General features: G+C 68.8%; 1 protein-coding gene and 1 long non-coding RNA gene across 2 annotated transcripts; one reads left to right on the forward strand and one right to left on the reverse strand.

Annotated features, from left to right (window-relative positions):
* Positions 1-415: 415 nt before the first annotated feature.
* On the reverse strand, positions 416-4059 carry NEUROD4 (neuronal differentiation 4). The gene is given in 3 exon segments (XM_064140974.1): positions 416-731; positions 733-1512; positions 3993-4059. Coding segments are annotated over 2 exon segments (1002 nt in total). The 5' UTR covers positions 1504-1512; positions 3993-4059; the 3' UTR covers positions 416-500.
* Positions 4060-14506: 10447 nt separating this feature from the next.
* Positions 14507-17012, forward strand: LOC135173837 (uncharacterized). The gene is made up of 5 exons (XR_010301448.1): positions 14507-14596; positions 15245-15277; positions 15680-15800; positions 16420-16441; positions 16805-17012. It is a non-coding gene; the product is annotated as an uncharacterized LOC135173837 (long non-coding RNA).
* Positions 17013-20020: the final 3008 nt, after the last annotated feature.

A 20020-nucleotide genomic window follows, 5' to 3' on the forward strand; every position in this document is an offset into this window, starting at 1 on the left:
GCCCAGAGAGGTTCTCCAGCGGCTGGGCAGGAGGAGCAGAGGTTTTGGCTCCTCTGCAGGTGGCCCAGGCTGGTGCCAACCTCTGCCAGGCCACTCTGCCACGGCCCGGACCAGGATGGCCACGACCCGGCCCTGCCCGCGGCGCTTTGTCTCCACCCGATGGGCACAGCCTCGGTGCCAGCAGCCCGCGGAGATGAAAGGTCTCGGCCGCGGCTGCCCCCGGGGGCTCAGAGTGCATCGGAGCTGCAAGTCCTGCGGGGCGAAGCCTCCCCCCCAAGCGCCTCCCGGGGGTGGGGGAGCAGCAGGCAGCAGCTCAGCTGGGGGTGGCTGCTCAGAGGTCGGGCGCTGGGCAGGGTTCCCGCGGCGGCTGGGCACGGCTGGGAGGTCAGGGAGTTGGCACCAACCTGCTGGCAGAGGACCCAAGGGGCGGCGGAGGCGCTCGGGAGCCTCTCCCCGCAGCCAGGTCGCTGCTCTGCAGGTCAGGACCCCCGGGCGCAGCTCTACTCGCTGAAGATGGTGCTGAGCGGGGGCGCGGCCGCGGGGGCCGGGTAGGGCTCGTAGCCCATGTCCATGGGCACCTCGTAGCGGGGCAGGCAGCTCTGGAAGTGGGAGCTGTGCCCCCCGGCCAGGCTGCCCGAGGGGTAGTGAGCCAGGAAGGGGTAGGAGGACTTCTCCGGGTCCGGAGGCCCCTCCTGCTTCAGGGAGAAGTTGCCACTGATGCTGAGGGGGGGGGGTCAGGGGCCCCTCGTAGGGGGGCGAGGTGCAGTCAGAGGGGTGGGCTCCGAAGGAAGCCTCCACCAGGCTCTTGAAGGCCGGGGGGGGCTTCAGCTGCAGCAGGTGAGCTTCCACGGCGCCGTAGGGGGGGCTGGGCAGCCCTGGCGACTGGTAGCTGAAGGGGTGGCCGGGGGCGGGCTCGCAGGCAGGAGGCTTCTCCGCCTGCTTCTCCAGGAGCAGGGCCGGGGGCGCCAGCTGCAGGCAGCCTGCCACCAGGTTGCTGGTGGGCTGGGACAGGCCCTTGCAGAGCATCTCCACGAAGCTCTTGCCCTCGGGGGTCTGCCCTGTCTCCAGCACCTCCGACAGAGCCCAGATGTAGTTCCTGGCCAGCCGCAGGGTCTCGATCTTGGAGAGCTTCTGCGTCTTGGAGTAGCAGGGCATGACCCTGCGCAGGGTGTCCAGGGCATCGTTCAGGCCATGCATCCTGCAGCGCTCCCGGGCGTTGGCCTTCACCCGCCGCGCCCGGCACCGCTCCAGCCGCGCCTTCGTCATCCTCTTCCTCTTCGGGCCTCTCCTCCTGGGCTTCTCCCCCTCCTCCTCCTCCTCCTCCTCCTCCTCCTCCTCCTCGATGCTCTCCTGCCCTTCTGCCAAGCCTGGCACCAAGCCGAAAGGTCCCTGCCTGCCGTCCTGCGCCGCCGGCTCCTCCTTGGCACTCAGCGCCTCGCCCAGCCATGCCTGGCTGCTCGCCAGCTCTGCCATCTCCCTGCCCTTGGCACAGGTCTTGGGCATGTCTGAGCTCTGCAACGAAGGGATGAGGGAGATGCCAACGGGTCCCAGCTGCTCAAGGGTGCTGAGGGCATCCCGGTGATGCCAACGGCCTCCTGCCCACCGGCGGTGCCAGAGGAGCCTTCTGCCCACCCTCCACCCACCAGCACGGCCCGGGGCAGCCACCAGACCTCTCCCCCGGGGCCCAGCAGCTCTTGGCCAGGTCTCAGGGCCTGCAAGGACTCAATGCTGAGGTTATTCCCACCCGTGGGGTGATTCCAGCCCTGCTGCTGAGGGACCTGGGCTCAGGGCTGGATCCTGGCAGAGCCTGAGGCTTGAGTGGCCTTAAAAAGGCCTTTCCCAACCCAAAATGACTCCATGGGTTCATGCTCCAACGGCTCCAGGCTTTGGCCACGCTTCAGGTTGCAAAAGGGAGCCTGAAGGAGAAGGTTCCTGAGCTGCCTCTGGACCCTTCCTGCCCTCCAGCACCTCTGCCACGAGCAGCAGGAGCAGCGCTGCCAGCTGGGGTCTCATGGCCCGCAGCCCCCTCCCCCCCCCCCCCAAATCCCCTCTGGGCTTTAGCTCGTTTAATAAAGCTTAGCCTCTAAGCAGCTTTGCTGGCAGCACTGCCCCAGCCTGGGCACCACTGCCCCAGCCTGGGCACCACTGCCCCTGCCCACCCCACGTGGAAAAACAACATAGAACCAGTCAAGGACCATCCAGCGCCAAGCCCTGACACGGGCAGGGACACCTCACACCAGGGCAGGCTGCCCACAGCCTCAGCCAGCCTGGCCTGAACCACCTCCAGGGATGAGGCTTCCACCACCTCCCTGGGCAGCCCCTGCCAGGCTCCCACCACCCTCATGGGGAGGAACTTCTTCCTGGCATCCAACCTGCACCTCCCCACTTCCAGTTTGGATCCATGCCCCCAGCCCTGGGGCACTCCCTGGCACCCCAAAAGGTCCCTTCCCAACCTTCCTGCAGCCCCCTTCAGACACTGCAAGGCCACTGTGAGGTCCCCTCGGAGCCTTCTCCCCTCCAGCCTGCACAGCCACAACTGCCTCAGCCTCTCCCCACAGCAGAGCAGCTCCAGCCCTCTCTGGGCACCCTCTCTGGGCACCTTCCAGCCCCTCCAGATCCCTCCTGTGCCAGGGGCTCCAGAACTGGGTGCAGTGCTCCAGCCTGGGGTCTCAGCAGAGGAGGAGGTTTGCTTCCCTCTCCCCCTGCCCACACTGCTCTGGCTGCAGCCCAGGCTCTGGTTGCGCTCTGGGCTGCAGGTGCTCACTGGTGCCTCACATTGAGCTTCCCCTCCACCAGCACCCCCAAGTCCCTCTCAGGGCTGCTCTCCAGCCTGGCACTGCCCAGCCGATGCCAGTGCTGGGCATTGCCTTCCCCCAGCTGCAGGACCTTGCATTTGGTCCTGTTGCTGTTATTAAACTTTCACTTTCAGTGCTCCTGATGGACCTGCAGGGCTGGGTCAGGCTGCTGAGTGCTGCCTGAGTCAGCATGGGACCCCCACCCCAGGGCAATGTGGCCCCAGGTAGCTCTTTGGTGGGAGTCAGGGGGAAATGTGGTGGTGACACAGCGCAGGGTCCAGCTCCGGGCTGCAGGGATGGGACTGGCTGGGGCAGGATGGGGCCACAGGGCTTGGGGTGGTGAGAGCAGCCCAGAATGGCTGCAGACCTGCTCCAGAACCCCTCTGAGCACCTGGAAGGGGCTGAGCAGTGGCTGCAGACCCCCTGCAGGCACAGAGACCCCATCCCAAAAGTGGCTTCGGCTCCTCCTTACCCGCAGGAACTTTTTCAGCCCCTCACTGGGACTGCATCAGCGAGAGGGGGGCAGGAGCGGGGCAGGACAAAGAGTGCCCAAGCCCAGCCCCGCACCGACAAAGATCCTGACCCTAAAACGCGGCCACAAAGCAGCAGCAGAAACCCAAAGGGGTGAAGAGGCTGCGGGAGAGAGGCAAAGTGCTGGCTGGGAGCAGGAATTCCTCACTGGAGAGGGGCAAGAGGGGGCAGGAGGGGGGCAGGAGGGGGGCATCGCCAAGCAGACCAAGAAAACTGGGACCCCCTTGAGCCCCCTGCACCACCTCCTGCGGGACACAGCAGGATGGGACTCAGCTGCCCGTAGGAAGGGGGAGAAGAAGTCGGGGGGGGACACACGCTGGGTGCCGGCTCCGGGCAGGACTCACTGGGGAAGGGGCTGCAGAGCACCGAGGACACCAACCGGGCTCCCTCCCGGCAGCGGAGGAACAAAACCCAGGGCTGGGACAGGTCCTTCAGCACCTCCATCATTTCCATCACTTCCATCACCTCCATCCCAACCAAACTCCGGCGCCGGTGTGGCCGTGGCTCCGCTGGGTCTCGTTGCCTCCTGCTCCATCCCATCCATCACTCCGCATCGCCCGGGAGGGGGTCCCAGGGCTCAGCCGTGGGGGCAGAACTCGGTGGAACCGGCGGACCCCACCGGAGAAGTTGACCCGCGGGTGTGGGGGGGTCCCGGTCCGCTCTTACCTGCACACCGGAGCGAGTCTCCGCTGTCACTTGCCCGCGTTCATGATGCCCGGTAAGCCCGGGGGTGGCGTGGCAGTCCCGCGGTGGTGGCACCCGAAGTGGCACGGGCACCGGGCAGCTCCGTGCTTCGGGCGGTTTTTGAGAGCTCCGCGCTGCCCGGGAGCGGATCCCGAGTGGCTCCTCCCACGGAGGGAGGTGACCGATCCTGGTCCCTCCCTCGTCCCACCGGGACCCCCCCACGGGGCAGCCCTGGGCATCACCTGGATGGGCGCCGCCGCCCTGGGCAACCCCCTCGCTGTCACAGGGCACCCCTGGGTGGGTGTCCCTAAGACAGCATCCTCGCGTGGGCGAGCTGGCAGGGGGACCCGGGAGGGGGCACCCTTGGGTGAGCGTCCTTGGAGCATCGTCTTTGGATGGGCACCCTGAACTGGGCACCCCCTAAGTGGGTGAATGGGCACCTCGGACGGGCACCCTGCGTGCCCAGCACCCGACCAGACCCTGCCAGCAGCTCCCTCCGGGGGGAGTGTCTCAGGGCTGTCCCCAACAGCCCAGCTGCGATGTGCCAGCTCCAAGGCGGCTGCCACCCTCCCTTTGACCGGGCACCGCTGTGGCGATGGGGGGGGGGTGCCACCGGAGGGGTGCCCCCGAGGGAGGGGTGGGGCAGGGCCAGGTGCTGGGTGTGGGCGCAGGGGGTCGTGGACGCCCTCCCAGTTTAATGAGAGAGCAAACTGGGAGTAATTAGCGGCTGCTGAGGCCAGAAGGGGCCCTCGGCCCAGCACGGACAAGGGAAGGGGCCCCCGGGGGGGGGGGGGCGAGGGAGGGAGGGGGAGGAGGAGGGAGCAGACGACCCCCCCCAATTAATTAAGGGCCTCACTGCTCACCTCCCGAACTCAGAGCACCTCCAAGCTCGCAGGGTTCAGCCTCCCAGTTTGGGGACTGGGCTGCACTGGGGTCCTTTGGGGGGCGGAGGTGGAAGTGAGGAGAGGACCCCCCCCAAATTCACCCTCCCCAGCCCCCTTCCCCAAATCCATCCCCACACTGAGCTCAGCACTGGGACCCCTCCCCACACCCTTAAGGACCCTCCAAGTTCCCCTCCAGTGCTCCCAGTTTGGGCACCCTTGGGATTAACGCGGGGGGGAAAGCAGTAGTTAATTAATTCATTAGCGGCTCCGTGTTTGATCTGGCAGGGCCAGGCCGGGCCGGGCCGGGCGAGCAGGGACAGATTGGGGCCAATAAATCTGCCTGTTGCCAGCTCAGCCTCCCCTGGCAGATGGCTCCAACAGGTCCCAGCGCCAGCACAAAGGGGCGAGGGGCGCGGGGAGGGGGACACGCGGGGGGACGACACAGGGCGGTGCCCTGACCCCCCCCGCCCCGGGGTGCTGCGGGGCGACCCCCCGGGAGCGGTGACAGCGACATTGTCTGCCTGCCACGTGCCACTTGCCCAATGCCATTGTGCTGGGGCTTGGCATCTGGGGGAGGTACTGCAGCCCCTGGGCAACACTCAGCCACTGGGCACCACCCCCGCACACCCCCCCCCCGAGCCCCCCTCCCCGGGACCCCTTTGGCTCCGTGCTCCTGCTTCTGCTTCCCATCCGCAGCCTGGGGACGGGCACTGCCCTGATAGGCACCACCGCCCTGCGATGGGTACTGCAGCCCCACGGTGGGCACTGCCAGCTCCCTTTGCCTGCCCCTCCATCACCCCGTGGACACGACCCCTCCCCCCGCTGAAGCCCGGCCCCGGGGGTGGCTTTTCCTGCCCGAAGTGCAGCCTCCTCCTCCTCCTCCTCCTCCTCCCATCCTGGCATGCTCTACCTTGCGGATGCTCCACCAGGAGAGGAGCTGATGCCAGCGCCCCAGGCAGGGCACAACCTGCCCGTGCTTGAGGGTGGCAAGAAGTGGGGAGGGGGGAAGCTCATCCCACCCCCTCCCTGTGTCCCACCCCCCGTAACCCTCTCCCGCCCCACGTCCCTCGGCCTTAATCGCCAGAGTCTGCAGAGTGGCAGCCACTTGCTGGGCACCGACGCAGCACCCCGGGACCGGGGATCGGCGCTCCCGGGCGCTAATTACCACCTATTAACGGGGTCTAATTAACCCCCGGCAGCTGCGCCCGGGATGCCTCATTTGCATAACACTGGGGAATGCAATTAAAGAGAAATCAGGGGCGGGGGGGGGTGGGGAGGGGCTGCGGCCACTGACCAGCGAGTGGCAGTTTGAGCGATGGTGGCACCGGGGGGGGTGACAAAGGGATGTTGTCCTCTGGGGTCCTCCCTGCCCACCGCATCCCAGATCCCTGCGCCAGAGAGGGTCCTGGAGGGGTCCCGGGAGCCTCCCGCCCTGCTCCGTGCCCGGCACCGCCGAACCACTCCCCGCTGGGGCAGGCAGCAGTTGGCATTTGGTCTTCAGCCTCTCCTTTGCTCTGCTCAGCTCAGGGACTCTGGGGGGCAGCTGCTCGTGGGCTGGGAGGGCTGCTCCAGGCCTGTTGCACCACTCCCTGACAGCCTGGGGGGGCTCTTTAGCCCTGGGCAGCAATTTGCCCTCCCAGGCTACCACCAAGGAGCTCCAAACCTCTCCGGGATGCCAGGCCCAGATGCCAGGCCCACACCCACCCTCTTGGGCTCCCTCCACGGAGCTTCTGCCCTTGCTCCAGACCTCTCCGGATGCCCTCCCCAGCCCTCCCTTCCCCCCCCCCCCCCCCCCCCCCCCAATTTGTCACAGGGACCTTTGCTTCTGCCCTCAGGATCCTGAGCGGTTCCTAATCACGAGTGGGAGCCTCACAGCTCCGGAATGAGCAGCCAGGGCCTGTCTCAGGCCATCACGGCCCTAGGGTGGCACCGCTGCCCCCGGGGACTGTCACACGCCCCCCACCCCCCGGCGCTGTAGCCTCCTCTCAGCGCTTGCGGTGGAGCAGAGGCAGCGCCGGGACCAGCGCAGGTTCTTTGCGCATCCCTTGGTGGGAGCTGACATCTGCTGGTAGGAAACAGCAGCCAACAGCCCCGAGGGGTGCCCGTGCCCTGCTCCGGGTGCCCGTGCCCTGCTCCGGGTGCCCATGCCCTGCTCCGGGTGCCCATGCCCTGCTCTGGGTGCCCATGCCCTGCTCCTGGTGCCCCATGCCCTCTCCCAGGCCCAGACAGGGATGCCAACGAAAGCCAGGGGGGGATGCCAGAGCTCAGCATCCTCCCGCGGTGGAGGTCTGGGAGGCAGCAGAGCCCTGAGGGTGCTGAAGGCCAGGATGGGGACACAGCTCAGCCCCGGGGGGGACACAGAACAGATCTGGGACAGGCCAGAGGGTACGGCTGGGGCCTCAGGACCCAGAACTGCAGAGGAGGAGGAGGAAGGCTTGGCACAAGGCAGTGGCACTGCTGCCTGGACGGCGACCGCGGGCCCCAGATGTTGAGCTGCTAGCAGGGCTCTGCCGTTTGGCAGCCTCCTCGCCCAGCTGCTGCCCCTCTCCTCCTCCGGCTGCTGTCCCTTCCCCCCCGGAGCATCCCTGGACCATCCCCCGGGATGAAGATGCTGCCTCAGTGGCACCTGGTCCAGCTTGGCCTGACCCAGGCGTGGAGCATTGCCCACATCCCTGGGGAGGGGGGGAATCCGGGCACCTCTGCGGGCACCTCTGTGGCACCGGGGGGAGGCTTTGCTGCGGAGGGTCAGCAGGGCAGAGCATCCCTAGGGGGGTGCAGCGGCGCCAGATAGGAGGCAGCAGGGGAAGGGAAGCAGCAAATCCGTTAATTAATTTCTGAGCTAGAATTAATTAGCAGAGGATCTCTGAAGCTGCTCGGGGCCGGCCCAGAGGAGCAGCAGGCGCTGGAGCGGGCCGGGAGCGGCTCCCGGCCAGCTGGGCGGGCTCCAGGCGCAGCCGCGGCCCCGAGGGCTCCGCAGCAAACCGCACATGGAGGCTGCGGCCGCGGAGAGGACCGGAGCGGGAGGCGACATCCTGGGACACGGCGATGTCCCCTGCTGCCGCCCGTGCGCTGCCAAGGAGCTGTGCCAGCTGCCCTCTGCGACCTCCTCCAGCCCATGCCCCACCTCCACATCAGCTCCCACCTCCAGCCCCAGCTCCAGCCCCATCCCCACCTCCCACCTCCACCCCCGGCTGGACTGATGAGCTCCAGAGGTCTCTTTCCCCTCACCACGCTGGGACTGGGGAGGGGTTTTCTGGGGACCTCCCTTTGGTGCTGAGCACCAGGACTGAGCTTTCCCACCCCCCAGGGTTCTCCCACAGATCCATCACTAAAACCCTCCGCAGAGCCACCCAACAGCTTGGGAGCTGGAGAGGTGGCCAAGGGTGCACCACAGCTGGGTGAAGGAGCCAGTGCAGGGTGGCCCATTGGCACCGGCAAGGGCACCCCTTGGTGGGGAGAAGCCTCTGAGGGTTGGTGGCCTCCAGATCAGTGAGGAGTGAAGGGAAATAGGAGAGAGCTGAGAGCCCCCAGAGGGCAGAGGCTGCTGGATGTGGCACAGGTGCCCAGGGTGTCCCTCAGCGACCTCCCCCAGTGTTACCTCTGGTCCCCATCCTGTGCCCCCAGAGGTGGGCAGGGCTCTGCCCGCGGCGGGTACCGGCTGAAGGCAAGGGCAAGACAGGCAGCGATTGGCATTGCTTTATTGGTGCCTTGGGGCAGCAGAGGCAGGCAGGAGGTGGCAGAGGAGCAGTGGCAGGAGGTGGCAGAGGAGCAGTGGCAGGAGCTGAAGCTCAGCCCCAGCCGCGGAGGGGGTCCAGGAGCCGCTGGGAGCCGCGTGGTGCCAGGGATGCTGCCAGGGAGGAGGAGCAGGAAGAGGCCACATCCTGGTGCCCGGAGCCAGCCCTGCCAGGGAGCCCAAGGAGCAGGATGGAGCCACCAGGGTTGAGCTTTCCCCCCAAGGTTCTCCCCACACCTCAGATCCATCACCAAACCCCTCCCCAGAGCCCACCTCGGGGGCGTGGGGCGAGGAGCTGGCAGGAGGAGCTTGTGCCAGCTGCCTGGGGGCACCTCCCTCTGCCCAGCTCCCTGCCAGGAGGTTCTGGACTGGAGTAAGTGGGGGAGGGACCTGGAACCACCCCCAGTGGTGTTCCGGAGCTGATTCCGCTGCCCGCGGCCGTGGCCGCTGCCGGGGGGCACCAACAGCCACTTTGCCGCCCCCTGTGCCAGCTCTGAGGTGGACTTGGCAGTGCCAGCTGCCACCGCCCACCCGCCTCCAGCCCAGGAGGTGCCAAGAAGATGCTTTTTGGCCTGGGCAAAGCTACCCAGAGGTGCCAGGAGGGAGGAGGTGGTGAGGAGCTGAGGCAGCTTCTGGCTGAGGAACGGGAGAGGAGGAGGAGGAAGGACTTTGACGCTGGGAGGAAGCTTCTGCCCGTGCCAGGCGCTGAGAGCTGAGAGCAGCCCTGGGAGGGGCCGGGGGGGGGAAATGTTAACTTAGTGAGGGAAAAGCTTCCCTGGGGGGGTGGGTTAGGAGAAATCAGTGAGGGGAGGGAGAGGCTGAACGGGGGCAGAGAATCCTCCGCTGGGGGGGTGAGCCTCAACGCGGGGGGGGGGGGTGTAAAAGTCCTTCATATGGGGGGGAAAATCCTTCACTTAGGGGGGGGAATCCTGGATTTGGGGGAAGTTAATTCGGTAGCAGAAGTCCTTCATTTAGGGGGGGGAGTGCTGGGGGGGGGGAAATCATCCTCACTTCAGAGGGAAAAGCCTTAACTGAGGTGGGGAAATTGCCCAATTTGGCGGGGGGGGGAAGCCCTGAGAGGGAAAATCCTTCCCCCTGGGGGGGGGAGCTCCTCCATCCCGGTGGGAAAAGCCTGAGCGCGGAGGGGAAGTTCCCGAGCTGGGATGGAGAATTCCCGAGCTGAGGACTGCTGCTCCAGCGCGGGCAGTGCCCAGCTCCAGCGCGGGCAGTGCCCAGCTCCAGCGCGGGCAGTGCCCAGCTCCGGCCCCGACCCCTTCCCGTGGGAAGTGCCACGAGCAGCACCGGGGCAGGGCAGAGGCCGCCAGGATCTGCCCCTCCGGGGGGGCGTCGACCCTAACTGTTGCCCCCCCCCCCGGGGCTGGCACCACCTGGGGAGCCCCTGCAGGAGCTGTGTTCCTCTGGAGCATCCCAAAACTCCCAGAGGAGAAGAAGCTTCTCTCCCCCCCCGCTCCTTGCACAGCCCCCCCCAGACCATCTCCTGCTTCCCACGGAGCTGCCAGCATCATCCTCATCGCCAAGGCAACCTGGCGCCCCCCGGCCCCCCCGCCCCCCGCCCCCCAGGCAGCTCCGAGGGCGTCAAAGCTCCAAAGCCAACAGCGCAGCCCCAGAGCAGCCCCCCCGGGCCTGCGGGGAGGGGCAGGGAGCTGGCACCGGAGAGCTGTGCCCGGGGGGGCCACAGCTGGGGGCGGGGAGACCGTGGGTGGAAGGGGCCACTGCAGGGTGCCCATGGGCAAGGGCAAGGGCACCCCTTGGGTGGCAAGGGCACCCCTTGGGTGCCAAGGGCTGGTGGCCTCCAGCTCGGGGAGGGGGAAGGGAAATAGGCAGGGGCTGGAGTGGGCACGGCAGGGGCTGGGAGGGGGTGGTGAGGAGGGGGTGTGGGTGGGTGGCAGAGGAGGGGTTGAGTGGGCAGAGGGGGAGCTGTGGGTGCTGAGTGCTCAGGGCAGAGGCAGAGCAGGGGCTGGGCACAGACCTGGCAGCCGTGGGAGAGCCCTCAGCGTGCCAGGAGGGCATCCCCCCCCTTGCCCCCTGCACCCAGCCCTGGCAGTGCCAGGCCACCTCATGCCCACCCCCAGGGCAGGGAAGGACTCACTGTGCTGGCTGCTCGCTGTCACCTGCGGGAGAGAGACCACGGCAGGGCTGGCGGCTGGCACGGTGCCACCAGCAGCGCCCAGGCAGTGCCAGCTCCCACCCCCACTGCACCCCCGCAGCAGCCAGCCCAGGGCTCAGCCTTCGCTGCTGGCAGAGCTGTGCAGCTACTTCCTCATCCTCACAGCCTCCTCTGGGCTCTCCCCAGCACTTCCCTGCCCCTCTGCCAGGGGGGTGAGGTGGGCAGGGGCCGGGCTGGGCATGGGGCTGGCACCTGCTGCTCACCCAAGGACGCTGGCACCCACAGCCTTCACCAGCCTCTCCAAGGAGTCCGCCAGCTGAGTCACCAGGCCCTTGGCAGCTCTGGCTTCGGCCTCGAAACCTGGCAGGAAGTGGCCGAGGGGGGCTGTGCCACCCAGCCCCCCGAGGGGTCAGAGCGGCTGCTGCCCACCCCCACCGCGGTGCCACCCACCCAAGGCACTGCCCCTTGCTGTTGTGACCCCTCGGGGGCATCTCGGCCAAGGTCACCTCCTCTGTGCCCACCCCCAGGGGCTGCCCGCGGGGGTGAAAGGAGCTGCCTGGGGGGAGGGTCCGGACCCCAGGGGGTCCCAAGCAGCCCTGGGGGGAGGAGGAGGAGGCTGAAGGAGGATCCTGGGCCCCCCCTCACCACCCCGGGGCAGCCTCAGCAGCAGCAGAACCCAAAGGCTTTGATGTCTCCTGGGGGGCTCAGGGCGTGGGGAGGGGTCCCCAAAGCGCTGCCTTGCAGCCCCCCACAGCCCCCCACAGCCCCCCGGGACCCCCAACTCACGCGGGGGTGCAGGAGGGGTCCCGTTGGAAGGAGCTGTAGGAGGCAGAGAGGCAGCAGCAGCCCTCAGGGGCAGCGACCACACAGAGCCCCCCCGGGGCTGGCAGCTGCAGGGCACTGCCCCTGCCCCCAGGGACACCCACAGCACCCAGAGCAGCCCAGGGGCACCCAGCCCAGCCCAGGGGCACCCAGAGCAGCCCAGGGGCACCCAGCCCAGACCCAGGGGCACCCAGCCCAGACCCAGGGGCACCCAGACCAGCCCAGGGGCACCCAACCCAGACCCAGGGGCATCCAAAGCAGCCCAGGGGCACCCAGACCAGCCCAGGGGCACCCAGCCCAGACCCAGGGGCACCCAGACCAGCCCAGGGGCACCCAACCCAGACCCAGGGGCACCCAGAGCAGCCCAGGGACAACCAGCCCAGACCCAGGGGCACCCAACCCAGACCAGGGGCACCCAGACCAGCCCAGGGGCACCCAGACCAGCCCAGGGGCACCCAACCCTGACCCAGGGGCACCCAGACCAGCCCAGGGGCACCCAGCCCAGCTCTAGGAGCACCCGACCCAGACCCAGGGGCACCCAGAGCAGCCCAGCAGGACCCCAAGCAGCCCCCCGGGGCAGCCAGCCCCACGCTGCAGCCCCCCCAGAGCTGCAGGCAGCCCCCGCAGGGCGCTGCCCGCCCCGGGCCGTGCCAGGCTCACCAGCAGCTGCCAGGCTGCAGAGCAGCAGTGCCAGCAGCAGCACAGCCCTGAGCTGCCTCATGGCAGAGGCCTCCGAGCACAGTCTCGGGCAGGAGCCCCCCGGGGTGGGCTGGGGCCGGGGCTGCTGCTTATGAAGGCAGCGAGGGCCGGGGGGGGGGCCGGGGGGGGGGGGACTTTCCAGGGCTGGGAACGTTGCGGTGCCAGGGCAGGTAGCCAGGGGCAGGGCTGGCACCGATTGGCACAGCAGCCCCTCGGGGCTGGAGCTGCTGCCACTGCCATCCCCACAGCACCCAGAGCAGCACCAAGGGCACCCAAGGGCAGCCTGGGAGCACCCAGAGCAGCTCCAGCAGCACCCAGAGCAGCCCCAAGGGCACCCAAGGGCAGCCTGGGAGCACCCAGAACAGCTCCAGCAGCACCCAGAGCAGCCCCAAGGGCACCCAAGGGCAGCCTGGGAGCACCCAGAACAGCTCCAGCAGCACCCAGAGCAGCACCAAGGGCACCCAAGGGCAGCCTGGGAGCACCCAGAGCAGCTCCAGCAGCACCCAGAGCAGCACCAAGGGCACCCAAGGGCAGCCTGGGAGCACCCAGAGCAACCCCAGGAGCATCCAAACTGTCCCCAAGGAATCCAAGGGCACCCAAAGCAACCTGAGAGAGCCTAAACCAGGTCCTGAGCACCCAAAGCAGCTCCAAGGGCACCCAAAGCAGCTTGGGGGGACCCAACCCAGCCCCAGGGGCACCCAAAACTGCCCCCAGAGCACCCAAAGCAGCCCCAGGGGCACCCCTGGCATGGGTTCTCCTCGGACAGTGCCAAGGCTGCCCAGGAGCTGCAGAGGGACCTCAGAGATGCTGGGGGGAGGTGGGCAGGGGGAGCAGCCTCAGCCAGAGACCTCTGCCACGCCAGGGTTGGCATCTCCAGCACCTCGGGCAGCCTTGGGCAGCTCAAACCTGGCACCTTGGCACTGTGCCCCCCTGGCACCCACAGAAGAGGCTAATCCAGGCTGATGCCAGCCTTGGTTGCTCGCCAGGGGGAAGCCCTGGGGCTGCTGTGCCCATCCCTTCCTGCCCAGCCACTCCTGTGCCAACGCACTGGGCTGGTGCCAGCCTCACTGGCAGCAGAGTGCCCTGCTGGGGCAAGCAGGGTGGGCACCACGAGGGCCCCAGGGAGGGGGCATGGAGCATGGTGGCTCTCTCCCAGGGCTCAGGGGGCTCTGGGTGGGGTGCTGGGACCTGTGCCAGGGGCAGGACTGGAGCTGGGCATGAGGGCACCAAGGGGGTGCCCAGCAGGCGGCTGAGGGCAATGCCCACACCTGAGGTGGGAAGGTTCCACCAGGGCAGCTGCTCTGGGTGCCCCTGGGGATATTTTGGGTGCCCCTGGGGATGGTTTGGGTGCCCCTGGGCTGCTTTAGGTGCTCTGGGGCCAGTTTGGGTGCTCCTGGAGCTGCTTTGGGTGCTCAGGACCTGGTTTGGACTCCCTCAGGTTGCTTTGGTTGCCCTTGGATGACCTTGGAGTTGCTTTGGGTGCTCCTGGGACTGCTTTGGGTGCTGCAGGGGTTGGTTTGGGTGTCCTTGGAGCTGCTTTGGATGCCCTGGAAATGGTTTGGGTGCTCCTGGGGCTTTTGGGTGCTGCAGGGGATGGTTTGGGTGTCCTTGGAGCTGCTTTGGGTGCTCTGGGAGGTCTTTTGGGTGCTCCTGAGGCTGCTTTGGGTGCCCTGGAGATTGTTTGGGTGCTTTGGGCCCAGTTTGGGAGCTCAGGACTTGCTTTGGGTGCTCTCAGGTTGCTTTGGGTTCCCCTGGGTGCCCTTGGAGACAGTTTGGGTGCTCCTGGAGCTCTTTTGGGTGCTGTTGGAGCTGCTTTGGGTGCTCCCAGGCTGTCCTTGGGCCCTTGGGGCTGCTTTGGGTGCTCCTGGAGCTGTTTTGGATGCTTCTGGGGCTGCTTTTGGTCTCAGGTTGCTTTGGGTGCCCTTGGATCTTTTGGTGCTGCTCTGGGTGCTCTGGAGCTGCTCTGGGTGCTGCTGGAGCTGCTCTGGGTGCTCCCAGGCTGCCCTTGGGTGCCCTTGGGGCTGCTCTGGGTGCTGTGGGGATGGCAGTGGCAGCAGCTCCAGCCCCGAGGGGCTGCTATGCCAATCGGTGCCAGCCCTGCCCCTGGCTACCTGCCCTGGCACCGCAACGTTCCCAGCCCTGGAAAGTCCCCACCCCCCCGGCCCCCCCCCGGCCCTCGCTGCCTTCATAAGCAGCAGCCCCCGGCCCCAGCCCACCCCGGGGGGCTCCTGCCCGAGACTGTGCTCGGAGGCCTCTGCCATGAGGCAGCTCAGGGCTGTGCTGCTGCTGGCACTGCTGCTCTGCAGCCTGGCAGCTGCTGGTGAGCCTGGCACGGCCCGGGGCGGGCAGCGCCCTGCGGGGGCTGCCTGCAGCTCTGGGGGGGCTGCAGCGTGGGGCTGGCTGCCCCCGGGGGGGCTGCTTGGGGTCCTGCTGGGCTGCTTTGGGTGCCCCTGGGTCTGGGTTGGGTGCTCCTAGAGCTGGTCTGGGTGCCCCTGGGCTGCTCTGGGTGCCCCTGGGTCTGGGTTGGGTGCCCCTGGGCTGCTCTGGGTGCCCCTGGGTCTGGGTTGGGTGCACCTGGGCTGCTCTGGGTGCCCCTGGGTCTGGGTTGGGTGCCCCTGGGCTGCTCTGGGTGCCCCTGGGTCTGGGCTGGCTGCCCCTGGGCTGCTCTGGGTGCCCCTGGGTCTGGGCTGGGTGCCCCTGGGCTGCTCTGGGTGCCCCTGGGTCTGGGCTGGGTGCTCCTGGGTCTGGGTTGGGTGCCCCTGGGCTGCTCCGGGTGCCCCTGGGTCTGGGCTGGGTGCCCCTGGGCTGCTCTGGGTGCCCCTGGGTCTGGGCTGGGTGCCCCTGGGCTGCTCTGGGTGCTGTGGGTGCCCCTGGGGGCAGGGGGCAGTGCCCTGCAGCTGCCAGCCCCGGGGGGGCTCTGTGTGGTCGCTGCCCCTGAGGGCTGCTGCTGCCTCTCTGCCTCCTGCAGCTCCTTCCAACGGGACCCCTCCTGCACCCCCGCGTGAGTTGGGGGTCTCGGGGGGCTGGGGGGGGCTGGGGGGGGCTGCAAGGCAGCGCTTTGGGGACCCCTCCCCACACCCTGAACCCCCCAGGAGACATCAAAGCCTTTGGGTTCTGCTGCTGCTGAGGCTGCCCCGGGGTGGTGAGGGGGGGGCCAGGATCCTCCTTCAGCCTCCTCCTCCTCCCTCCAGGGCTGCTTGGGACCCCCTGGGGTCCGGACCCTCCCCCCAGGCAGCTCCTTTCACCCCCGCGGGCAGCCCCTGGGGGTGGGCACAGAGGAGGTGACCTTGGCCGAGATGCCCCCGAGGGGTCACAACAGCAAGGAGCAGTGCCTTGGGTGGGTGGCACCGCGGTGAGGGTGGGCAGCAGCCGCTCTGACCCCTCGGGGGGCTGGGTGGCACAGCCCCCCTCGTCCCCTCCCTGGCAGGTGTGGCTGTAGTGCCCAGGGTGAACACTGGGCTGTGGGCACTGCTGGTGGATGCTTTGGACCAGCTGCTGAGGGCAGCGAGCGCCAATATCATTGGGTGAGCAGCAGGTGCCAGCCCCATGCCCACCACCGGCTCCTAGCCACGCTGGGTGGCATCAGTGGGGCATGGGAGCTGTCAGCTGGGCTGTGGGCACTGCTGGTGGGCACTGAGTGCCAACACCATTGGGTGAGCAGGGCAGGGAGAAACTCGCCCAGCTTCGACCCGGGCAAGGGCAGGATCCTGCCCCTGGGGTGGGCACAGCCTCCCCTGCCCCCTGCAGCAGCATGGGGGGGCAGCAGGAATGGCACTGCTGGGCACAAGGAAGTGCCCAGGAACCAGCAACCAGCCCTGGTGAGGGCGCCCGGGGCGGGGAGGGGGGGCGCAAGCAGCAGGGCCAAGGGAGGTTCTGCTGCCCTCTGCCCTGCCCAGGGAGGGCATAGCTGGAGGCCTGGGGGCAGCTCTGGGCACCCCCTGGGCAGAGGGGCAGGGAAGTGCTGGGGAGAGCCCAGAGGAGGCTGTGAGGATGAGGAAGGAGCTGCACAGCTCTGCCAGCAGCGAAGGCTGAGCCCTGGGCTGGCTGCTGCGGGGGTGCAGTGGGGGTGGGAGCTGGCACTGCCTGGGCGCTGCTGGTGGCACCGTGCCAGCCGCCAGCCCTGCCGTGGTCTCTCTCCCGCAGGTGACAGCGAGCAGCCAGCACAGTGAGTCTCTCCCTGCCCTGGGGGTGGGCATGAGGTGGCCTGGCACTGCCAGGGCTGGGTGCAGGGGGCAAGGCGGGGGGATGCCCTCCTGGCACCCTGAGGGCTCTCCCACGGCTGCCAGGTCTGTGCCCAGCCCCTGCTCTGCCTCTGCCCTGAGCACTCAGCACCCACAGCTCCCCCTCAGCCCACCCAACCTCTCCTCTGCCACCCACCCCCCCCGGCCCCTGTCGTGCCCACCCCAGCCCCTGCCCCTGCCTCACAGCAGCTCAGCTGGTGCCAGCGCTGGGCTGGCAGGGCCAGGGGGCAGCAGAGCCGCCAGGGTCAGCTGCCCCCTCCCATGTTGCTCCTTGGGCTCCCTGGCAGGGCTGGCTCCGGGCACCAGGATGTGGCCTCCTCCTGCTCCTCCTCCCTGGCAGCATCCCTGGCACCACGCAGGCTCCCAGCGGCTCCTGGACCCCCTCCGCGGCTGGGGCTGAGCTTCAGCTTCTGCCACTGCTCCTCTGCCACCTCCTGCCACTGCTCCTCTGCCACCTCCTGCCTGCCTCTGCTGCCCCAAGGCACCAATAAAGCAATGCCAATCGCTGCCTGCCTTGCCCTTGCCTCCAGCCGGTGCCCGCTGCGCTCTGCTCCTGCTGCCAGGGGCAGGAAGCGCCTGGAGATGAACCCAGCCCCCCCCGGCTCGGTCAGGTGCCCGAGGTGGGGCACTGGTGCCATCTGAGCCCTGCATCTGCTGGCTGCTGGTGCCAGGATGCCCCCCCAGGGGCGCTTCGACCCCTGGAGTCCTCCCCAACGCCTCCCAGCGCTGCTGGCACCCTGCAGCTGCTGGGGCTCAGCTGGCACCTTCCGTGCCCTGGAGACCCTCCCAGTGCTTCCCAGCCCCTCCTGCAGCCCAGCAGCTGCCAGGGCGCAGCTCTGCCCAGCTCTGCCCAGCTCTGCCCAGCTCTGCCTTTGAGCCTGTCCTGTGCACAAAGCCCAAAGGGTGCCCCCAGCGCCGCTCCCGGGACTGGTCCTGGCCCCGGTCCTGGCCCCGACGCCGCTCCCGGGACTGGTCCTGGCCCCGGTCCTGGCCCCGGCGCCGCTCCCGGGAGCGCAGCATCAATCCTCAGGGATCTTTTCAGCCCTGAGTTAAATCTCTCTTCAGCCTGGGCAGGGTGGGGGGGCTGGGAGGGGTCGCAGTGACTCTCGACTCCCCCCACGCCCCCACCCCAAAACGTTCCCAGGTCCCTGCTCCGCACCAATCTTGCTCAGCAGCAGCTCCCTTCCTGCAGCTTGGGAATGGGAGTGGGAATGGGGAGGGGGAATGGGGGGGGGGGGCACACAGGGCCTGACCCTGCCCCGCGGGGGTGGTCCAGGAGCCACAAAGGCAGCAGGGGGGGCCGGGGGCACAGCGCCGCAGGGCAGGGGGCACGGCCAAGCGATGCCAACCTGGGTCCGGGCGTGGAGGGTCCTGGAGCGAAGCTGGGAAGGGTTTTGCTGCGAAGGCCATCGGGAGGGGGGGCCCTCGGGGGGGGGACCCCCTGCCCACTCCCCCCCGCAGCATGGTTCAGCCGCCCCAGGAGGGGTTCGGGTGGGCAGACCTGGCCCCCCCCGAGGGCAAAGGGGTGGCGAAGGAAGATCCCTGCAGGGAGAGACCAGGACGGGGCAGGATTAGACCCTGGGAGCAGGGACAAGGGGGGGGGGCGGGGGGGGTCACCAAGTGGATCGGGGGGGGTCGAGGAGGGGCGGGGGCGGGATTGGGATCATAGGGATGATAGTGGGGGGGGTCGCTCCCGCTGCTATTTCGCCCCCTGGTACTCCTCATTCCCCAGCCCCCCCCCGGCCTCAGGGTCGTGTTCTTCCCCCACGACCACCCCCCCCGGAGACACACCCCCGCCCCACCCCCCCCAGCCCCGCCCAGGCCCCGGCAGGCTCCGCCGCTGCCCCCCCCCCGTCCTGACCTACTTTAGCGAATTCCCTCTGCCGGATCCCGGCGGCAGCGCCTGGGCCCCCCCGCAGCCCCCGCATGAATAAGTGATGGACACTGCGGCGGCTGCGGGGGTCCCCTCCGTACCCCTCCCCCTCTCTCCATCCCCCCTGGGGGTCTCCCCTCCCTACCCCAAACCCGAGGAGCTGGGGGGGGGTGGAGGGGAGGAAGGAAACCTTTGGGGGGGGTTGAGCTCCTGCCATAGGTGGGGGCGCCCCCTACAGCGCCCCCCCGCCACGCCCACCCTTGTCCCTTTGTCTGCCCATCCTGGGCACCGACCTGGGCACAACCAATTCATGTACCCCCCCTCCACCCCCCTCCACCTCCCCTGGGCCAAACCCTGCTGGGACCCCCCCCTCAGACCCCCACCCCCCCTTCAGAGCATCGCCCATCCCCCCCCCCCCCCGGACCACCCCCGCGGCCCGGTCAGGACAGACAAAGTGCCACAAGGCCACGTCCCGGGGTGGGCACAGCCCCCCCCAGCCGCTGGGCTCCGCTCCCCTGTGCCCCCCCCGTGGGGGCAAATCGGTGCCAGCTCCTGCCCAGCGCCCACGCAGCTGCCGCCCGCGGGGCACGAGCCGTGGGGGTCTGTCCCCGCAGCCACTCCCCTGTGTCCCTCTGTCCCTCTGCTCTGCCCCCACGGGTGTGCCCCCCTCCCCGTGTCCGTCTGTCCCGGTGGGGCCTGTCCGTGTGTCTGTCCCTGCGTCCCCCTCTCTGTCCCCCGCGGGCTGCCCTTGGGCCCCTGCGTCTGTCCCTCTGCCTGTCTGTCTGTCCCTGCGTCCGTCTGTCTGTCCCTGTGCCCTCTCCTCACCCAGTGCCCATCCCTGTGTCCATCTGTCCCTGTGCTCTCTCCTCACCCCAGTGCCCATCCCTGTGTCCATCTGTCCCTGTGCCCTCTCACCCACCCTAGAGCCCATCCCTGTGTCCGTCTGTCTGTCCCTGTGCCCTCTCCTCACCCCAGAGCCCATCCCCGTGTCCGTCTGTCTGTCCCTGTGCCCTCTCACCCACCCCAATGCCCATCCCTGTGTCCGTGTCTGTCCCTGTGCCCTCTCACCCACCCCAGAGCCCATCCCCGTGTCCGTCTGTCTGTCCCTGTGCCCTCTCCTCACCCCAGTGCCCATCCCCGTGTCCGTCTGTCTGTCCCTGTGTCCACCCCAACCTCTTTCACCTCTCCGCACCGCGGGAGGGGACCGCGAGGAGGACCAGGACCGGGGCGCGGTGGGGAGGGTGTGACACGGGGACTAGGGCGGGGCCGGGACTGGGCGGGGCCGGGGCGTGTCCAGGGCGGGGCGGGGCCGGCCCGGGCAGGGCCGGGAGCCGCCGGGAGCCGCCACCGGAGCCAGCGGAGCCGCCATGGAGCCCAACAGCCCTCGCAAGATCCAGTTCACGGTGCCGCTGCTGGAGCCGCATCTGGACCCGGAGGCGGCCGAGCAGGTAGGGGGGGGGAGGACACCGAACGCCGTGGGGGGACACCGAGCACCGGGCGGAGGATACCGAGCGCCGTGGGGGGGACACCGAGCACCGGCGGGGACACCGAGCACTGCGGGGGGGGACACCGAGCACCGCGGGGGGGACACGGACACGCACTGGAGCCGAGGGGACCTGAGGGAAGTGGG

The sequence above is a fragment of the Pogoniulus pusillus genome, unplaced genomic scaffold (genome assembly GCF_015220805.1).
Source record: "Pogoniulus pusillus isolate bPogPus1 unplaced genomic scaffold, bPogPus1.pri S76, whole genome shotgun sequence".
NCBI classification, from domain to species: Eukaryota; Metazoa; Chordata; class Aves; order Piciformes; family Lybiidae; genus Pogoniulus; species Pogoniulus pusillus.